The sequence below is a fragment of the Chrysochloris asiatica genome, unplaced genomic scaffold, assembly GCF_000296735.1.
Source record: "Chrysochloris asiatica unplaced genomic scaffold, ChrAsi1.0 scaffold00060, whole genome shotgun sequence".
In the NCBI taxonomy this organism is placed as follows: Eukaryota; Metazoa; Chordata; class Mammalia; order Afrosoricida; family Chrysochloridae; genus Chrysochloris; species Chrysochloris asiatica.
Window position 1 is genome coordinate 13,552,053 of NW_006408578.1, and position 15,679 is coordinate 13,567,731.

At 49.5% G+C, this 15,679-nt stretch overlaps 1 protein-coding gene across 3 annotated transcripts in view; it reads right to left on the reverse strand.

Annotated features, from left to right (window-relative positions):
* Positions 1 to 252: 252 nt before the first annotated feature.
* The window catches only part of RREB1 (ras responsive element binding protein 1), a 75,385-nt gene continuing 59,958 nt past the window's right edge, over positions 253 to 15,679 (reverse strand). The window contains exons 8-11 of one of the 3 annotated variants that reach the window (XM_006864106.1): positions 7,788 to 7,952; positions 2,028 to 2,822; positions 448 to 743; positions 253 to 393 (exon numbers count right to left, since the gene is read on the reverse strand). In XM_006864106.1, coding sequence (XP_006864168.1) covers positions 253 to 393; positions 448 to 743; positions 2,028 to 2,822; positions 7,788 to 7,952 — 1,397 coding nt within the window. The remainder of the gene's footprint in view (positions 394 to 447; positions 744 to 2,027; positions 2,823 to 7,787; positions 7,953 to 15,679) is intronic. The other 2 variants (XM_006864107.1, XM_006864108.1) reach the window with 2 other exon arrangements.

Below are 15,679 nucleotides of genomic sequence, written 5' to 3' on the forward strand. Positions count from 1 at the left end.
ATACTAACGGGTCTGGTAAAGTAGTTAAGGCACTCGGATCAGTCTGTGAGTCGTCTGGTGCTGGTGGGGACGCGAGGCTACAGCACCGAGGCGCAAGGGTCTGCCTTGCGTTCGTTGTTTTTTTTTTGCCCATGCGCATGCGCGCTCCTGCTCCCAAACTGCAAAAAGGCATTGAGGACGCCTTGGGAGACGCAGAGTCGCGGCGCTCTGCTTTGCTCTGCTGGCTCTGTGTGCTGGGGTGCCGGGCACGAGTCATTCCATTCCCAGGATTGGCGCTGAGTCGTCCTCAGCCGCCAGGACGGGCTGAGCCGGCCTCCTGCTGGGCGTCTCCAACAGGTCCCGCTCTGGGGTGGCCGGGCCCTCCTGGTCAGCGGGACCCTGAGACGCCTGTTCCTTGGGGCTGGACTTGGGCACACTCTTGCTGGAGTCAGCCTGGCAGGAAGTTGCCATCCGACCCGCAGTCTTCTCTTCCTTGCGACTGGCCTCCTTGGCCAAGCTCTCCTTGCGGCTCCTTGTGATGGCCATGTGGTTGCTGGTGGTCAGCGTGGACTCGGCCTCACTCTCTGAGATAGGGTTGTTGCCGCTGTGTGTGGACTCGTTCTCGCTATCCTCCTCACCCTTCTCGTCCTGGTCACCATCTTTCCCGTGGTGCCGGGCCTTCTGGTGGATGCGCTGATGGCGAACCAGGCTGTGCTTCAGCGTGAAGGTGCGCTCACAGGTCTGGCATTTGTACGGCCTCTCCCCTGCAGGGACAGCACAGAGACAAGTACCCATAAGGGATAAGCCCACCACTGTTAGGCCCCCTGCTCTGCATGAGAGCTGCAGCTAGGGTAACAAAGGGAAGCCCGGGCAAAGGGGCAGTGGGGATGCCGTGTGCATAGGGGTGCCTAGGACTCACTCCTACTGAGGGAAACCTCATCTGTCTGCATGGCAACCTGGGGAGCTAGCGTCAAAGTGACAAGGGTTGTGTCCCTGTCCAATTTTTTAAATACTCTGATCTAGGATGTAAAAGTGGACATCTCAGGGGGTCCAGGCTGGCTGAGCTCAGGGCTTGGGATACTACAGGAGGGCCCTCTTGTGGGCAAGTGGGCGCGTCCTAAGGGCTGACATGGAGCAGCTGCAGCCTTCCTCCTGCTGGAAACACTGAGCAGCTGAGGACAACACCTGTCGGGAACCCAAGAATATCATCCTTCTGTTGGGAGCCAAACACCAGAGCCTGCAAACCCTGAGGCCACAGCTTGGGTCAGGTTGACTGTGCAGAGCCCGGCAAGTGTGTGGGCACTGGGCTGGCTACGGCACTGTGTGGGCCAGGGGTGAGCTTGCAGGGGAGCATGGCTGCATCAGGAGGGGGAATGGGAAGAGAGAGCAAATGTGACCCGCCTAAGGTTTCTGCGAGTGGCAGAGGGAGGTCTGTCATTTGGCCTCTCTGCTTTGGGTGTGGCCTCTGGCCTCCATCTCCTGGTGGGGGAGCTCCAGGAGGGACATGGCCAATGCTCACCCAGGTCGCTCTAGCCCCTGCACTGTTATAACAGCCAAAGGAAGGTCCTGGCCCAACAGGCCAGCTAAAGTAAAGCAGAAAAAGTCCCTGGGATACCACGGCGAGTGTGTAGCAAGCTTCCCATGTTACTGCTGGTGGGATGGGGGCACCCAGCTCTTCCTGGCATAATCTGGGGCAGTGCCAGAAAATATGGCTCTGCTGATGCTGCCCAGGCCAAATTCCAGTTCGTCCCCAGGGCCACACACACACAAAAATCCAGCCCACAGGCCCCAGGCCTGACCCACAAAGTCCTTGTAGATATCCATGCCCACCGTGAGAAAGCCTGGCAGCAACCCTCCCATTCCATAGCCAGGGAGACATGTGCAGAGGGCCACAAGCCTAGTTCTCTCTAATGCTCCTGAGCCCACAGGAAGGACTAGGAGAACTAGGAGACCCCCCACCCTTACCCAAGCAGAAGGGACACAAGTACATTCTCTCCCTGTGGCCCTGGTTCCCCTGAGGCCTCCCCCAACTCATCCCAGCCCCTTACCTGTGTGCGACCTCATGTGCCGGGTCAGGTCCTGCAGAGACCAGAACCTCTTATTGCACACGCTGCACACTTTCTTCCTCTTGTCAGCCTTGCTGGCCACACTCTTGGGGGAGTCTGTCTTTGGCTTCTTGTCATCATCGCTTCTCTCCGAGGCCTTCTTCTCAGCTGTGCCCTCCCCATCAGAGACGCCTTCCCCCTCCTCCGGGGGCTTCTCCAACAAGGTCTCCCCAGCACCTGGCTCCACAGCGGCGGAGCCGGTGGGCATGTCTTCAAGCTCCGGGGTAGGGCTGGCCACCGGGGTGGGCAGAGGCCCCTCAGCCCCTCCCAGCCTGCCCTCCTCCTTCTGCTCCTCCCGGCTGTGAGCCTTCTTGTGGCGGCTCAGGGTCCCCAGGAACTTGAAGTTCTTTCCACAGACATGGCAGGCATGCTTCAGCTCCTGCTGGGGAGAGCCCCCGCCTCCCGCGGCGGCACCCTCGGCCAGCTTGAAGTCCATCAGCTTGCTGGCGAAGTTGAGATCCAGGCTTTTGTTGCTGCCCGTGTCCTCCTCCAGGCTCTCGGCATCGTCAGCCCTCTCCTCGGCAGCACCTGTCTCCTCTGGTGCCCCATCCTTCTCCTCTCCCTTCTCGCCCCCACTTGTAGGGGAGGCTGTTCCTCCCCTGGCTTCCTCTGCTGGGGGGTCTTCTCCCACCTGGCTGGGCTCAGGAGCCCCTTCTGGTGCCTGCTGCTCCTTCTCCCGGGAGGTCAGGTCTAGCACCTCATTTACTGCTGTCGATGTCTCCGTGTCTGACTGGCTATCTGCGGGCAAACACACAGGGAGAGGGGCCTGAAACAGGATGGGACACCTACCCAAAAGCCCCCTTCCAGCTGAATCCACCCCCAAGCAGCCCACCTCCAAACCCAGCAAGGATCTCTCTTGACCCAAATTCTCTTCACCCCTTCTTCCCCTTAGAAGGTTACGGTGAATTTGGGAGACTTAAAAAACAGCAGAAATTGCCTTGACTTATATACACAGGCTGGGTGTGCAGGGCTGACTATGCCTTCCACCATGACCCCCACTGCCCACAGAGGCGAGTGACCAGGGTGGAGCAGAGAAGGGAACTGGGAGAGAGCAGAGTTGGGTGCATTCCGGAGACTCACAGTACTAGGGAGGTGGAGAAAGCGGAGTTCTAAGAGGAATTTACATGCAACATACACAGGACTCCTCCCTCTCCCAACACTCCCAAACACTGAGTCTGACAAGAGTTTCAGAGCAAATGCCCCAAAGCACATCTCCTGTGTGCATGGTATACACATGCTTGCCTGATGTCCTGCTAGAGAACGCAGAGCAGGAGACACATGAACACTTGTGCTTTCCTGGTTTGGTTAGTACTTCTAGGAGGTGGTGGGAACTATCAGAGAAGGGTCTCCTCGACTTTTGCTAGGTACGGTCAGAGTACCCAGGATGTGTGAGAACAAGAAGGGAAGGAGGCTGTGGAGTGTGTGAGGGGTGTGGGGAATGAGGTCGGGATCTTGCCAACTTGGATTCATGTCCCTTGACTGTGTCTATCTGTCCACTTTCCACAGCAAAACAGAATGTGAACACTCCTCTCCAATTTGCACGACTTCCTCAAGGGACGGGACCCCAAACAGGTGGCAGTCCTGTCTAAAGCGCACTCTCCTTCTTCTTCAGGCTAAGCGAGCATGTAGTGCCTTCTAAAGATCCTGTTCCACGATTATGAAGTTGAAGCCTATTGGTGCCTTCTTTTCAGTTGTAGATCTAGTGACCAGTTAATTCTGAACAAAATCAAACTGACTGCACACTCGATTTCAGGGCATAGACATCAGATGCGTGTCTCTAAGTGCTTTAGACCTGCGACTGTAGGGCTTAGGCAGCAAAGATCACTGTGTCTAAATGGGAGAGAGCTTTCTACAACTTGACGCACCCAAATGTCAAATCCTGTCCACGGCTCTTTCTCAGCTTCACACACTCGATTTATTTGTAGTCAGGTCACAGGGTGGGATCAAGGAGTCAGTTCCATACTCCCGTGACTTGAAGAGGACTAGTATGGGCTCCTCCTACCTATGTGGGTCGATGCGTGATGGCTTACTGAAATCCATATGCACAGCAGTTCCACACACTGTATTGCATGGCATTTGCCTACACCTTTTGGAAGTCATTGTTGGGTGTCCCACGGCTTCAGAAGTTACACAAGTAATTATGGTATGAATTCAACATTTTGAAAAGCAATGATTTTTGGAAATTATCTAAAAGCTTTGATAATCGGAATCTTGAGATAGGCACACTAATGTCTAGGGCATGGGCCAAGGAAGAACTATAAAGGCTCTTCTGAATCATTTAAATAGAGAGCATCTATTGAATGCATTTTGTATAAACTCTGAATTAAAAGACACAGAAGGCTGTTTCTTATGTGCTGATTTTGTGAGCCTTTAAATTAGAAAAAAGGGAAAAAATAAGGATAAATTTCTGGCTACTTTTCTGCTTTGTACTATCAGTATATTCTAGGCTATTCTCATAATCATTCGTTTTCCCCACCAAAGACAATTCCAACTCAGACTTGCATGGAAATTGAAGTTCACCCTTTTACCAAGGGAGCTTGGTTACACTCAACCCAATTTCCACTAGGGGGAGCGTTTCAGCAGGGCAGCTTCTGTCCTTCCATTTTCAGCGACTGTACTGATTCGTGATTCTGGTGAACAATAGACTGAACCTCTTCCCATATCCGACATGTAATGCCAGGTCCTATTTTGGTCTCCGCCCTCAACACAAACCCAGACAGCCTGGTGGATAACAACCTGCAGCTGCTCCTACAGGGAAGTGGAGATGTCCCCAGTCATTCCAACGGAACTACTGCCTCCTAGAACTGGACTTGACAAGCTACCAGTGGGAGTCACTGACCAGGCTGGACAATGGCAGCACACCAACAGTCCCTCTGCCGGTGTTTCACCTAATGCACCCTGGGGCTGGCAGCTTTCCCTGCAGCACCATCCACATTGGCGATGGGACTCCCAGGTTGGTAGGGGTATTCATGGTTCAAAGATTTTCTACAGATTCCAGAAGTCTGCATTCATTGTCACACAAGGCTGCCACAAGGGCAGAAGTGGCCACCACACTCTCCGTACACAGGAGAGGAAATTTCAGTTCCATTTTAACTCTTTAACTCTGAATATTCGCAAAGTCCCCAGAGCTAGAATTCTGCCTACTGAAGCATTTTTGGAAGGTCCAGATTTGTAAAGGGCTTTATATGACTGAAAACGGCAGACTCCCACCAAACAACACATGTTTAGGGATTTTAAGAAAATGTAATATAGACATAGATAAACCTAGAGAATCATTTACTGCCTTTGCTTTTTAATCCCCACACAACCTCCCTACCAAGCCTTACTTTTAATGTCACTGGAGGCAGCCTGGCAAAGGCTCCACCCTGGATCCTACTCTCCAGGTTTAAAAACCCTCCCTGGAGTCACTGAACGGAATGCTGTCCCAGACCTTCTTGTGCTCCCTCTGAAACCACAGTCCCTCGAGCTTACCACAGTGTGATCGCAGTTAACCCAAACATCCATTTTCTCCCTGATGGTTTTGCAGCACAACTTTATAAGATTTTCAGTTCCAAAAGATGTGTCCCTTAAAGTAAACCTGTATGTTTATATGGCTTACAGGGAAGGGCTTGGACTGGATTTGAGGCAGCAAAACTTGTGAATGCAGACTTAAAAACACTCACAGCATAGAACCTGGCCCTTCAGGGGAGCTGGGGCCCCGAGTTCCAATTTAACTTTCTGTCTGCAAGCTCCCATGCCCAGGCAGGTTGATGGTAAGAGTTTTTGTTCCTCAAGTATGACCAGGCTACTGAAAGCAAAATATGCGTCCAACACAAGTCGTTACACTTTAAGATTTTTCCAGACATAGGAAATTATGCTCCCTTCAAATGCCTGCAATCTGCATCTGTCCAACCTTCAGGACGTGCTGTGGGTGAATTACTTAGTGGCTTTCTAAATCATGCTCAGCCATTGATCAATCATCTATGTCCTGCATGTGTTCTGAACTTCACTCTGGGTTTCCTGTAGGTGGAGCAGCAAAAGATCCCAGGAATCCGTGTTTCCCAGGAATGACAGGATCCCCATCTGCATCTACTGCGTGCTTTAAGTCAAGAATGCCTAAAAAGTATGTGGAAATGGAAACTGAAGGGGAGGGACATGAGAGCAAACTGGCCAACAATTTCTATACTTTTAGGCCCTTGTTCTGGCCTTTGAATTGACCAGACTAATGGTGCCCTCTTGCACAATGCGCTACACTAACCCCATGATCAGCTGCATAATGAATCACGGTGATCCACTGGTTTTTGGAAGTAGATGACCAGGTCTTTCTTCCTAACCCATCTTAAGTCTGGAAGCTCCATTAAAACCTGTTCCACATCATGGCAACACACAAGAAAAGACTCCAATGGACAGATGTGTGGTGGTTGCATATGAGGTACGATACACTGGCTGGGACTCAGCCCAGGTCTCTGAATTCAGCCACGAACAGTGTTACAGCCTTAAGGAAAATTTCTTAGGGAAATAGCTACAGAAGCAGACTGTCCAATGTTTCTCTCACGGATTCAAACCACTACCTTTCCGTTAGCTTAACACCTTAATCACAGTGCCTTTAGAGCTTTTCTCTCCTCCTAGCTGGGACCCAGAAATGCCATACAGGTGCTCCGTGCCTTCTAACGACCCTCACTCAGTCTGGGAGCACCCCACCCCATCCAACTCCAGTTTGAGGAAGAAGCCACAAGACCCAGTATGACCCTGGAGAACCACAGCTAGGGATGTCTTTCGTAAGTGCAGAAACTTGGAGGCTTTCGTCCAATCCAGCACCTGTTAATACTGTTAATACTGTTACTAACCAGGAGCCAACCAGTCACGTGTCTAAGTTACCTGCAGCCAACTGTTTTGTGGTGTGCTTTGGTTCAGTTTTGGGGGGTGGGTGGGGGCAGAGACCTCCAGCAGTTAGAAATGATGGACGCTTCTGAGAGGAGGCACACAAGTCAACACAGGAGTGGTGAGAAAGGAAGCAAGGCATCAGAAGAAGTGTGGGTAGCTGTTAATTGCTCTGCAGGGGGCCAGAGGAAGGGAGCACATAACAGCACATCAGTCCAGGCAGAGTGTGGCTACAGAAAGGACATGCAGGGCATCGGATGGATACTGCCAGTGAGGGTGACTGAGGAGGAAACACCACCCTCTTCCCTCAGCATCACTCAGCCAGGGGGAGCCAGGCCTGGACCCACCCTGATTCCCAAATGCTGAATTCAGAGCTGTCTCCTGATTTCTGTGGGAGCTCCATCCATGGTCTTCATGAAGGGGATGGACGGGGCTGGGGTTAAAAAATCAAAACCCCCAAGCCTTTCATGCTTCAAATTCATTTAAATGTGTTCATACCCACTAGCTAAAATTGGGCCCTCCCCTCGCATCCCACCCTCCAGATGTGCGCCCACATCATACTCTCTTCTGGGAAGGTGGCCGGCAACCCTGGCAGATCAGACAGAGATGCCATCTCAGGCAGGAGGTGGGGGAGGGGTATGAGCACTGTGTTCTGAACCCCCTGGAATCCTGACTTGGGGTCACTCTCCAATCTCCAGTAGGATCTACCTTTGTGGATTCTAGGTCTGACACAAATGTTGGAAACCCAGCCCACCACGACTTGGATGGTTGGAGATTTCTAGAACTCTCAGCCCTTGTCTCTCTCTCTCTCTCCCTCCGTTCTCAACAACCTGGAAGCACTACCTGTACTATCATGGGCGCCAACATCACTCTCTCTGGACTGGGGGAAAAGCCCGTTTCTTCTCAGGGAACAGTTGGTAACTCCGTGTTTGCGCAACTGGTGGCGTTCACAGTTAGATTTGGTAGAAAAGAAGGCATCGCATTTTTGACAAGGGAAAGGCTTCTGACCTGAACGGGAAAAAATATATATATTTATCTGGCTTTCTAATGAAAAAAAAAAAAAAAAAAAAAGTTGCTTTTGATTCAGTTTCCTGTGAGTATTGACGTTTCCCCCTCCTCGTAAGAAGATAAACAAAATACTGTACATTTAAAAACAAAAAACCTTAGAGCACCAAGAATGACAATGATCGTTTTTCCTTATCCTGGCTGGAGTGGATTGTGTTTTTGTCTTCAAAACTTAAAGAAACTTACCACGAAACCAAGGCATAGACTTTCAAGAAGGCTTCAAAAAAGTTCATGGAAAAGTGGGAATTAAAAGATAATGGGATTTTCCCACGAGCTTTCTGAAGCTATTACAATTGAAAAGGTAAGTATCATCAACAACAAGGAATGAAAGTAAGTGTAGGAATTTACACTGGCTAGAAGTAAAAAAAGTGTACTAACAATTCCAAGCATGGCCAACAGTATGGCGTTAAGGGGAATCCACAGGGTTAGAAGAAGCCCTCTGGGTGGGATCTTTACCCCCTACCCCTGGGTATCACCACCACTGGGGAGAAGTCTCCCCACTGAAGTCATGGGCATCTTGGGAACGTAGCACCCCATGCACTGACTGGAAACAGCTGCTTGGGCATGACTCCTTGACCAGTGACCCCCAGCCCAGGTCACTGTGGTCCTAGTCCTTTAAGGCCTGGGGGGAGGAAGCTCCTTGTGGTATTAAAGGTTCTTTAGCCCCTTGCACTAAGCTTCTGCACTGCACTACACTACAAAGTTGATCTGAGCCACAGGCCAGTGGTTCAAATCTACCAGTTGGTACCAACTCGACAGCACTTCACAACAAGCTCTGTGTTGTTTTTGTTGTTGTAAAGTGCTGTCGTGTCAGTTCTGACCCACAGCGACCCTGTATAGGGTTTCCAAGGAGCAGCTGGTGAGCTTGAACAGTCGACCTTGTGGTTCAAACCAACTTTGCAGTCCAGCTCATTAACCCACAGCGCCACCCCAGGACTCCCAACAAGTTGCTGCAAGGCAGTAACTACATGAACAGAGACGATACTCCAGGCCTGCCTTAGATGGCAAGCACCCCCACTGGGAACCGGAGGGCTGGGGGTGGGGGCCTTGCTGTAGCCCACCCCCACCCCCTCTCTTACTGTTCTCCAAACTCCATAAATGGGGTAAGCCCAGGAAAAAGCCCCCGCCCCATCCTGCCTGCGTCCTGGGGCTTGGTCTGTTTATCCTCTCCTCTTATTTGGCTTCTTTCTGTACTGTAAACACGATGTTTCAAAATGCAAGCAAGACTCCCTTCAATTTGCCTGGGTCTGCCTGGATGGCCATGAGAGGAAAACAGAGCAAGGGCAAAGGGCACAGAGACTGAGAGGGCTGGGGTGGTGCCGTGCTGGGTAATTGTTTACAGGGTCACCAGGCTCCTCGTTTGTCCCCCATCACTAGATCCTAGGCTTCTCCTTCCCACCTGCGCAGGAGAAAGGTTTCAGGTATTAACACACATGACTCTCCAGCTGTGGCCAAACTTTGGGATTGCCCTGGTCAAACACTTCTCAGAGAGCTGGTGCTCCCGTCCCCGACACAGGAGCCTTACCTTGGAGCAGGGGCAGAGAGCCCTGGGCCAGGGAACAGAGCCGGCATGTCAGAGGGTTAGCCCCACCACCGTGGGTCTTCTGGGGGCAAGGTTAGCACAGCTGCACCACACAACTCCAGGGGGCGTTGTTCACACAGAGTGCAACTTAGTACCCCCAGCTCTGCCATGGATGTCATAAAAGGTACCCGTGGGGCTTTTAAGGAATCTGATGTCAGAGACAATCACAGAGCAGAGACTCGGGGAGCTATAAAGATGTTCCATGATAGACCCTAAAGCTCCACAGTGCCTGAGAATCCACCCCCTCTTCTTTACCAAGCTCATGAGGGGCTTTCTGCTACCATGATTTAAAAATTCCTTTCATTTAAGAATTTAAGCTGAATTTTTAAAAAGTAAACATTATGCGTTTGCATGAAGACTAGCAGTGAAAGAATTTAACCTTTACTGTGGTGGTGGTGGTGACGTGTCATGGAGACATCTTTCAAATTACTTCTCACTCTCCACTAAATCGTATACACAATATTTAACGGTCCTTTGGCGTCATTTTAATTAAGAAAACAATGCTTTCCCTTCTGAACACTGTCTCACAAAAGGCAACATCAGGGCTTTTCCACATAATGCAAGACTGAGCAGAGAGAGGCAGGCAAAGTGGAGAATAAGTCAGAAGCCATGATGACCGGATCCTGGATTTCAAAGGAAACTGCTTTCTTGCTCCTGCAGTCTATTACAACTGCCACACTGGGAAAGGCTGAACCTGTACAGTTGGTATGGACAGACTGATGCCCTACAATGAAGTCTGTTGTTGTCAAAGTGACCCCAGGTGACAAGGCAGAACTGCCCCATAGGGTCTCCTGCAATCTTCTTAAGAGTTGCTCGGTGGATTCTAGCCACCAACCTTTGGTAGCAGCTAAGTGCTTAACCACTGCACTACCAGGACTCTTACAATAAAGGTTACTCATGCTAACTTCAGAAAACAATTCAATGACAACCAAGCAATGCATTAGTTATAGAGATTCCCAAAGCAACAAGGAACACAGAATTATTTTAAAGTTCTCATTTCACTGCCCCGGACTTAATTTTTAAATAGCATTATGCTTGCTTATGAGTCCTGGTGGTGCTGTGGGTTAAGCATTGGGCTGTTAGCCACAAGGTCGGCAGTTCAAAGCCCCCAGTTGCTCCTCAGGAGAAAGAAACTCCCATAAAGATTTATAGTCTCGGGACCTCTCGGGAGCAGTTCTACTCTGTCCTGTATAGTCGCTATGAGTTGGAATGGATTGGATAACAATGAGTTTGGCTTGGTTTTCTTTAGTATGTTCACTGGTTACAAGAACATAGAGACACTTAAGGCTTTTCGTATTTTATAGTATTACAGGCATCAAAAAACTTTCGTTGATCATACTGATTTGGTAATCGCCACAAAGCCCTGCTTGGCAGGAGTGTTGTTAAAGTACCTGCAACTACAAGGCTCTACCTTTGCTCCCAAGACTCTGACCTGTTCCCTGTGGGCATTAGCCAATTCTCTCACAGAAGAGCTAAGTAATGAAGGTAGAGTTTGATACTCAGATCTGCAGTCTGGCAGACAGTGGTTATTAGAGACAAAAGTGAACCGTAAGTCTGATGAACCTGAAGACCAGCTACGAGAAATACACAAAAGGACAAATAGTGTATGATTCGACTTATATGAAATAAAGTAGGTTACAGACCCCCAGGGCCTGGAGGGAGGAGAGGATGGGAGCTGATGATTAAAGGGCACTCGGTTTCTGTTTGGGGTGGTGAAGAAGATCTGGAAATATGTAGCAACAATGGTTTACAATATGGTGCCACTGAATTGTATGCTCAGAAATGGTCAAAATGGTAAATTTTGTGATATTCGAGGGAGCTTTACAAAGCTCATGGAAAAGTTCCACTATCTTTTCATTCTATTTGTACATGGAATTTGTACATTTGTTCATTCTGTTTGAAGCCCCCTGGACTATTTTACCATAATAAAAGATCAGGAGGACCATATACACACATGGGTGTGCAGATGCACACACACACACACACACACACACACAGAGGAGTGTGACGATGCAATAGTGATCTTGCGCTCAGACCCATCATCAGAAGGATCAGGAAACCAGAACTGGCCATGTTTTTAAAGTTGTTTTCAATTTTTTAGTGAGCATCAGGGTTAGAAGAGCTGTAATTAGGGAGAAAAGCCTTTCAGCTGCCTTTAATACAGAGATGAAGTGGCTTCTGACCCTCAGATACCTCTCCATGGATGGCCCCCACCCTCGAGGGGCTCCTCCTGTGCATGGCACATGTGGGGCTGCGCGGCAGCGGCCAAATACAACTGCTATCACAAGTGCTTTCCACACTGAGGTTTGGAAATCTTACTGGTTTTCATTCTGATGCTTGGAAGATGGAGAGAGACCTAAGCTGGCAAAGAGCAGGGAATTAAACCGTGAGAAACGTGAGGGGGTGGGGGATCCCAGGGTGTGGTAAAAGTGTGGGACCGCCACAGTCCCAGCCCCTTGTGAGGAGGAAGCAGAGAAAGGAGGGAGCCAAGAACAGAGGCTGGATGGCAGTGGCATTCTCTCCTTCATTGTGCCCTGCAATCCCAGGAGGTGCTGGGGTGGGGGAGAAGGGCAGCACGAGGCTAGCTCCTCAAGTGTGGACACTGTTCAGGCAGAGAGAGGAGGGACCAGGAACTGTTCCTGCTCACCAGGAAATGCTGGGTAAGAAGGAGGCCAGCAGTGGAAGAGGAAATTCAGCAGCGAGTTGTTATGTGCTGTGAAGTCCCCGTGGAGTCGGTTCTGACTCATAATGACCCTGCACAGGGTTTCCGAGGCTGGAAATCTTTACGGGAGCAGAAAGCCTCATCCTTCTCCCGTGGCACAACTAGTGGTTTCAAACTGCTGACCCTGAGATAGCAAATTGATTTGTAAGCACTATGCTACCGGAGCAGCGAGTAGAGGGCTACAAAAAATGACAGTAGACTTCCAACTTCCCCATTCAAACACAATTCCTGGAACCACGTACTCCAGGCCCTCAGCATGCAGGCGGTGCTGCCTCTCCTGGGGGGTGGGTGTGGTGGGGCCATGTCAGTGAGACAAAGCACAGACATCACATGGGTGCCATGCATTGGTGGAGGGGCCAGGAGCAGGCCCACTCTGCAGACACAGACTTGTAACTTCAGTGTAATCTCAACTGAGGCCACTCAAAGCCTCTGACAGAACCCAACTAGATTTGAATACTCCAATTTAAACAGACTACCTGTTCCTTATGTGACACCTTTGTTGACAGGGAAGTTTCAAAGTTGATGTTTAATTTCTGTCCTCTTCAATGTACGCCTAGGGTCCCTGGGTGGCGCACACAGTCTGCGCTCAGCTACTACTAACCTAAGGGTTCCAATCTACCCCGTGGTGACTCGCAAAAAAAAAAAAAAAAAGGACTGGAGATTTGTTTCTGGAAAGATTACAACCCCAAAAACCAGAGGAAGCAGTTCTACTCTATAATATACAGGGTCACCTTGAGTTGGGGTCAACTAGATGGTGATAGGCTTTGGGTTTAAATGTACACCCTAAGCCTTTTATCAAAGCTTCTGGAGGCAGCATTTCCCAGAGGACTGGGGAGCAGAACATTCAGCTCCAAGATCCTCCAACAGCAGAGCTTCCCATCAGGAAAGTGTTAGGTCTGCATAGTCCCAACACGGGATGAATGGAATGTTCCAAAGAGAACCAAGCACCTTGGCCAAGTGACTTATACACCAGTTGGCGATGAGCTGACTCCCACTCATGGGGACCCATGTGTGCTAGAGTGGAAGCAAGCTCCAGAGGGTTTGCAGTGGCCCATTTTCCAGAAGCGGATCACCCAGTCTTTCTTCAAAAGGTGCCACTGAGTGAACCCAAACTGTAGACCTTGAGGTTAGCTGAGCACAGCAGCTGTTTGTACCATTCAGGGACTAAGTGCTTTACAACATGATTTAATAAAGATGATACTGAGATTGTTCTTGGAAGCAAATACAGTGACATCCAAACACACAAAGGTGTGAGCACAGTCTTAAGCCAACATTTATGACATCACTGGTGGGCCGTACAAAATTATCAACTTAAAAATAGCCTGCTATATTTGGTCAAACATTTAATTAACTCACCCCTAATGTGCTGGCCGGAACCGCGGTTGCCATGGCAGGACCAGATGCTCACCGTCCCTGGTCTACTGGGTGCAAACTTTATATGGTTGTTACACATATAATTAACAAAAGTCATTACTAGGAACCTAACTAATACTCTGCGTAGATTTGTGTTGGACTCTTATCTCAAACCACTTTCAAGTCTGCTGCATGTAAGACATGTCAGAACCCAGTCAGGAAGATGAAAGCATGCTCTATAGACATGCACCCTGACCCTGGGCTTGCTGCAGGGGGGTTAGCCCTGGCTTTGACTTTAATTCTACCTCTTATTTCTCACATGATGGTAGGCAAGTGGCCTCAATTTCCTCCTGGAAAAATGGAAACAACATCACTCTCATTGACAAGGTCCTAAAAGACTTACTAGTATAAAGCCCCCAGAATAAGAACATCTATGATAGGATGCATTTACAAACTTCCTTCCTTCTTGCTCTGTTTCTGACCCTGCCAAATTTTAAACCGCTGTAGGATAAGCACTGGACGGCAAACTACAAGGTCAGCAGTTCAAACCCACCAGCTGCTCCTTGGAAACCCTATACAAGGTTGCTATGAGTTCGAACTGACTTGATCACACGTAACAACACTAACACGACATTTTGGCATCAAATGCCGGGCAATCACAACTAACGGGTTCCCAAGTAGGAACAGACACCAGGCATCTGCAAAGACTCGGGCACAGCTCTTTAAGCAAGCACGGGCCACTCCCCTCAACTGAGGGAGACAGGAAAACATCCAAGAACAAACACCCTCATCCAAGGAACCCGCGCAGAGTATTACCCAGACAGGGACTCAGAACTGAGTAAGGTGGATGGTGAGAGGTGAGTTGTGAGGAAGGACAACAGCTAGGCTAATAATTAGATGCAGACCATCTGCCTTTTGAAAAGTAGGAACAGAAATACTCCTCCACAGATGCTCTGCTGGGACAGAGATGAGATGTCACCCAAAGGGGCAACCCCTCTTTCAACTTTGTCTTCTCTTCTGAACCTTCAGTAGAACGACTATTTTGCTCTCTTAGGAGCAAATGATTTCAAAGGCAAAGAGAAAGATGGCCTGTGAATGCAGTGTAAGCTTTATGAATCGAGAAATCCTGGCTCTAGTTAAAGGAGCCCTGCAAAGCCTGACACTGCTTAGTCACTCCTGCCTTCTGCTCCTCAATTCCTGGGCTCCAGGTCCCAGCCCTCCATCAAGGATGGTTGGCAACTCATGTGGCCAGGACAACTTCAGGAGATTCCAACTTCCTACCCACAACTCCACAGTGGCTCTCATTTCCGGAATCTCCTCAGTGTGTCTCTGGCTCCCAAAGGACAGTCACACGACCCTCTTCACACCATTCTCCCTTGTTCTGAGCTTCTTCAGAGACTCATGTTGTTGTTGTTAAGTGCCATCGAGTCGATCCCGACCCATAGCGACTCTATATAGGGTTTCTGAGGAGCAGCTAGTAAGCTTGAACCGCTGACCTTGCAATTCAAACGGCTTTGCAGTCTGGTGCATTAATCCACAGTGCCACACCAGGACTTCTAGGGGTGTTTAATTCTCGATTAGCGTCTCCACCAAGTACAGAGCCCCCTCAGTCCCTCTCCCCTCTCCATACTGCATAAACCTTGGGGTGCTAAACTCAGCAAGTCAAAGTACAGGATGTCCAAACAAATCTGAACTTCAGATAAACCAGGAATCAGTTTTTAGAATAGGTATATACAAGGAGGCTTCAAAAAGTTCATGAAAAATTTCATTATCTTTTCATTCCATTTTTCCATTAACTTTTTGAGGTCCCCTCAGATGTACCTCTCACTGGTGATCTGCCTCTGTAAAGATTACAGCCAAGAAAATGCTATGGACCAGTTCTGCTCTGCACCATACGGGGCTGCCAGGAGCTGGAATTTCTAATGCAACCACAGGGGTGTGGCTTTGGGTTTTCAATATCCCAAATATTGTGTGGAAAATACTTAGCTAAAACCCACCCGCTGCTTATCTGAA